The 6,000-nt window shown below is 44.4% G+C and overlaps 1 protein-coding gene across 1 annotated transcript in view; it reads left to right on the top strand.

Moving 5' to 3' along the window:
- The first annotated feature begins 459 nt into the window (after positions 1–459).
- Positions 460–6,000, top strand: part of LOC131481503 (phosphatase and actin regulator 1-like) — a 39,325-nt gene continuing 33,784 nt past the window's right edge. Inside the window, exon 1 of the mRNA XM_058670499.1 lies at positions 460–562. Within this exon, the coding sequence (XP_058526482.1) occupies positions 460–562 (103 nt within the window). The remainder of the gene's footprint in view (positions 563–6,000) is intronic.

Genomic DNA, 6,000 nt, shown 5'->3' with positions numbered 1-6,000 from the left:
TCTCCCTCGGAGAGGCGAGCACACAGGTCCCTGAAACAATTTGGAGGACAGTCCGAACGACTGAGGCTTCCCAACGCCACTTCTCAGACAGACCTTTTAGAAACTGATGGCATGTGAATTTAGCGGTGTTTTTTTTCCCCCCAGTTACAGCAAGGAAAAACTGGTATGTTATCTCCTTTACCGGATCATTGCTTTTTCTGAGTGGAATATATTACTTTGAAGGAATGTTGCCTACATGGGTTGTCTCCTACAATAATTTGGGGAGAGGGTAGCTTTATAATTAGAAACGTCAGTCAAATTGTGAGATGCTGTAATTGGATATTGGATATTCTTACTCAAAAAAATGTGAAAGGCATATATATGCTTTGTACTTAACAGTCTAAAATACTGAATTTGTCCCCCTCTTTAGAAGCATCCAAGTGAACATTTTCTCACAAAGCTGTATTTGGAGTCTCAAGGATGGATTATCCCAAAATGGATTATTTTCTGGATGTCGAGTCTGCTCACAGACTCTTGGATGTCGAGTCAGCTCAGAGATTCTTCTACAGTCAAGGAGCTCAAGGTAAATCAAAAAAAATTTTTTAATGTGGAAATTCCCATCATCTACATGTTTTATATTAATAGTACAGTGTGGGCTGCCACAGTTTAAGCTCTGCTCCAGAAGTTCAACCCTTACTGTTTCTAAATTAAAAATCTCTACCAAACTGCTGCTAGAAGGGAGAGGGGCATCTAATAGAATAAGTCAATCTACACTTCTTGGGTGGGTATGGAGAAAGAACAAACAAAATAGTGTAGCCACCTTTCATCAGAAATGCCCTTGAAAGCTGTGTGAGAAAACAGTGCCCTGCCTCGCCTTGCCTAAAAAGATTTAGGAATGCTCTTGACCTATCCCAGAAAAGGTCAAGTTCACAGCAGCTGTACTTGGAGTCTTAAGACGCCCTAACCTAGCTGATTAGATCTGGCTGGGTTAGGATCCCTGTGATGTGATTGTGCTTCTGTAGCTGCCTCGTCTGTTTGCAGTGACCTTGGAGAATAACCGTACAGACAGTGTGAGATGGTGGGAAAGATGGCGAACGTATGCACTTCTATTCGATCTATCCCGGGCCTCAGTTAGCTTGTGCTTCTGTTCAGAATGTCATTTATTTTTCTCGCATTAAAGAAAGAAGTTTTGTGGGCTTGCTGACCAGCAGGAGATTTCTTTCTCATGTTTACCAATGTGCTGTTTTCCATGGAATATGGAAAGTGTTCAAAGCCACCGTAGGATGAGCTTGTCCCAAGATGCGCTCAGGAGGAGGCCCCTGTTCCCACCTTTAAACAGCAAAGCGGCTGAATTCCTGAAAGTTGCAGATCTGAGAGGCAAATGTCTGTGTAATATTGGCGGTTTCCCTAGTTAGAACGTAATAGGTCCTTCACATGGGACATTTGTAACACCCAGCCTTGGCTTCTCCAGGTGTTAAATTGAATTGAAGCCAATTTCTCATAGTAACCTTGAAGGCTTGCAAGCTTCCTCCTTCTCTGCTTCTGCTTTCCAGATCATGGCCCATCTTCTTAGAGAAGTTGGAAATTGTCCAGTGTTTTGTTTTTTGTTTTTTGTTTTTTGTTTTTTTTGGCAGGGGTGGGAGGTCATTAATGGATTCATTAGCAGAACTGAAAAGGAACAGCCAATTCTCATTCTTCTGGGTGTAGGGAGTCAACCTTGCTTCTCATAGCCACGTAAAAAAAGACAAGAAAATATTCATGAAGAAAGAATAGGGGAGATCTTGGGCAGCGCCTCCAGCCTCTTCTAGAACTGTGAGTGAGAAGATGCTAGAAATAGATTCAGCAAGCAGGCAGGAAGGGAACAGGAGAGAAGGCCAGACTCCCTCCCCAGCAGCAGTAGCCCTGAGTTTGCATAGCTCACGTCTGGCCCATTCCACTAGGAAGAAGGAATCGTGTCCTCTAGTGGGGTCAGCCACCTCAGTGGTACAGCTGTTCAGAGAAAGAGGGCCACAGCAAATGGCGGGGAATGCAGAGGACATCTCTGCCTTGCATCAGGGAGGATGCAAACCTTGAAGCAGGCTGTGGGCTCTGGACTTTGAAGGAAGGGAGGCAGGCAGGATGTGGGAGGCTCCAAGGATTCAAGGCAGCCTGGTGGTTGTCAACAGATGGAGCTGGGGCGAAGTGGTCAGAATTGTCACCTTCCGTGACTGTGGTTTAGACGCCAGAGCTGGAACGACTAGAAAATGCAGGGGAGGTGGCAGTACAAGCGACTGCTGCTCCTCAGAGTCACGTTCACTTGGTGATCATCAGAATGACGTTCCAATCCAGGAAGGGTGGAATTGCCCAAAAGATTATACAGATCATGTCTAAAAATCCTTTGAATCCCTGAGTCAGAAATTCAGGATTAAGACCTGAGAGTCAGCACATTATACAACAGTGGCAGCCATGGCCACTTGACTGGCACAGCCATCTAGGGACCCACATTCAAGACCTCTTCTACCAGTCCGGAACTGGCACATTTACTATCCCTGGCATTGAAGATGGCCCTGTGCAAAATGGAGGCAGTGCTGGTGCCTAGCTCGTCAGTTGTTAAGAGCACCAATGGGGGAAGTGTCTTCTGTCTGCTACATAAGACACATTAGATGACAGCAAATGAGTACCACACACATCCCTGGCAGAGGGCCATCCCTCTGCTATCTGAGATTTCATAGGGAAGCCACTGTCTTGCAAGCAAAAAAACTTGGCTTCATAGGAACCTAACCTATTTCTAATCAATGCATACATACATGTGTACACATATATAGAGACTGCATAAATGCACAAACACAATGTATCTTGTCCCACAAAAACCCCAGTCAGAGTAAAACTAAGCTTGCCTTGATGCCATCCCCATCCTTCTTGTCCTTCATCTCAAATTACAGGTGAGAGGACCTCTGCTTCTGGTACCTTGGACCCAGCACCCCGGGCTGCTCCTTTCCGCGGCTCTCCTTCCATGACGGACGGAGCTTGTCACTACTTTGCACAGGCTCCTCAACCTTTACCAAACCCCCCAAATCCTAGCCATGACAAAGGGCCCCAGGGGAGCGAGTAAAGGCATGAGTGTCACATTCTCGGGTGCATGGGTATAATCTGTGTCTAACCAAAAGCAAGACTTTGAGGACTGGGGGAAGGAGGGCAGCATGGCAGTCAACTGTTGAGAAGAACACTGGGGAGAAGGAGGGTCTTACACTGTGCTGAATTTCACTACACATGAGCTGTCTTCCCAGGCAGGCCAGCCCAGAAGCAGAGGGCTATGAGGATGGCCAAATAGCCCCAGTGTGATTCCCTTTTCTACAAAACAAAGTGTAACTTCAAGTGTGGTATGGAGTTGAGTACCTGGAACATGGATGACCTAAGATGTGACTGGTAGAATTGCTGTGTGTTTATTGCTTGTTTGAATTATCCATTCTCACTGTCATGCAGATATTCCTATACACTGACTGGACATTCTTTAGAGGTATAAATATTTTCAAAGTGGAAAGCAAGAAATCTTGAGTTTCTCTCTTTCATTTTTCAGAACTGTTACTGCATCCATTTTTACAAAGGCAGCGTCATCAAAAAGCTCATGGGAAACTCATGTTATGAAAGCATGGGGCATGGATTTAAAAATTATTTGCAGCAAAATAAATAAAGCTTTTAGCTCCATTTATTACAAGATGCTTAAAGTACCCTTTTATCCATTTATCTATCTATTAAACTCATTAAATTCCAGGGAAAGAGCACATGTTAAATAAGGCATAAAATGTTAAGCCAAAGTAACAAGTTTAGAAGAGTGTTTTTGGCCACTTCACAGTTGTTGAGAGTAGCCAAAGCCTGCCTCGAGGTAGAGATGCGTTAGCTGATTAACAAAGGGGAAAAAATCTGTCATAGTACAAGTTCTTTTGGAAATCCTTAAGTTATTCGAAGGTCAATGATCTGTTCTGCTGAATCAATGAGCTTGTTATTTCCCCCATCTTTCTTTTCTCTTGGTTTAATCCCGAGCAAGACAGACCTCCTGGGGCATTCTGAATTAGAAACATGGTGTGTTATAGAGAGCAGGAGTGAGTTCAGAGTCATCCTGTTTAGCCTCTTGTTAGTGAAAGATGCTCTACTGGTGGATCCGTGAGTAACGGTTTGTCAACAGTAAATCCTGATAGTGTGGAGAGAGTTCTACAAATGTCCCCTCTAACTCAAAAGAATTTTACAAGTTGAAGATATATATGTCTTCAAAGATCGGCCATATTCTGACATAACATATTTTGAGTTCACTCATCTTTGGAGCTTCTGACAGTGATATGGCACACATTCAAATTGAAAAAAAAATTTTAAGAATTTTTAAAAAGAGTTTTAGGGATAGGCATGATGGCTTAACCGGCTAATTCTCCACATGCATGTGCCAGCATCCCATATGGAAGCAAGTTTGTGTCTGATTCACCTCCCTGCTTATGGCCTGGGAAGGCAGTGGAGGATGGTCAAAAGCCTTGGGACCCTGTACCCGTGTGGGAGACCTGCAAGAGACTCATGACTTCTGATAGGCTCAGCTCCAATCATTGTGACCATTTGCAGCGTGAACCAGCAGCCAGAAAATCATTCTGTCTTTCTGTCTCCCTGTAAGTCTGCCATACCAATAAAAATAAATAACTCTTTAGATCTTCCAGTTGTTGCTTCAGTCCCCAACTGCCACAATGACCAAGATGAGCCTAATGAAAGCCAGGAAGTTCATACAGGTCTCCCATGTGGGTGCAGGTGCCCAAACACTTGGGTACTCCTTGGCTGCTTTCCCAGGCCATTAGCAGGGAACTGGTTCAGAGCCACAGCAACGGAGAAAAGAACCTGCATCCCTTGGGATGCTGACAGCATAAACAGTGGCTGTACCCATTACCACACAATGCCTCTCCTCTGCTCCAAAGTCTGTAACTCTGTAGGGAACAATTAAAAGGGGAGGCAAGTCCTATTATAAAATCACAAAATTGGTGTCATGGCACTTTCAGGTTGAAATGGCCATTCTGGCTCAGTGGTTCTCTCTGGTTCCTTAAACCAAGGGAAGCAGCCTGGAAGGCCCAGACACAGACCCTCATGATCAGTTTTCAACAAGCTCCTGCATGATTCTCATCAGCACCAAAGGCTGAAAACCACTGCTGAGAGTCCCCAGCCACCTGATCCTTAGACCGTGGCCCCAGACCAGCAGCACTGAGCTTCATCTGGGACCTTGCGAGACATGCCAAACCTCAGGTTCCAACCCCAGACCTACCAACCTCAGAACCTGCCTGGTACCAAGATTTCTGGGTAACATGAAAGTCTGAGGAATAACAAGTGAATGGTGCACCCTGCAAACTAACTAAAAGAACCCTTTGAGGGAGAATGGGCAGTGGGACTCCTTTGTCCCAGGTGTTTCAAATAGGCAAGTATGGCTGAGAACTGGCCTGTATTTAATTTCCAAGGAGGTTTTTGTACCTCCAGAAACGAGTTGTCTGAATATTTTTTTTTATTTCTTTCTGTCCCTTTCAATGGATCCAAACTATTTGAAAAGTTGCAAATTTGCTTTGAGGAAAAGGGAGCCTGTCACAGGCCATTGGTCCTTGAAAGAAACTTTGAGACGTGGGAATTACTGGTCTTGAATACTAGAAAACTGAAGGTTGGTAGGGTAAAGAATCATAAAAAGAATTATTCCTTCAGAGAGAGGTATAGATGGGAATTGAATTTAAGTGTGTCAGATCCAAAGCCCAGGCAATTTTGTCAAAAATCCCACATGTAGAAATAGCCACTCCTAGCCAGGTCAATGCAATTAATCCTGCAGGTTCCTGAAAGTAAGATTTCTGTCTGAGTGGTGATGCTGATGCCCAGAGTGGTTGTGCCTTATGCCTTAATCACACAGCTTCGAAGAAGATGGAGACTAAAATTGGATCTCAGCACGCCACATTCATGCCCTTTCCACCACTCTGAATTTCTTTGCTCTAAGACCATCAATATCCCAAGACTTGAATTACCTTCTAGAGGGAAACT

Source organism: Ochotona princeps, chromosome 1 (genome assembly GCF_030435755.1).
Source record: "Ochotona princeps isolate mOchPri1 chromosome 1, mOchPri1.hap1, whole genome shotgun sequence".
Classification (NCBI taxonomy): Eukaryota; Metazoa; Chordata; class Mammalia; order Lagomorpha; family Ochotonidae; genus Ochotona; species Ochotona princeps.
This window is presented reverse-complemented; position numbering and strand designations above follow the sequence as displayed.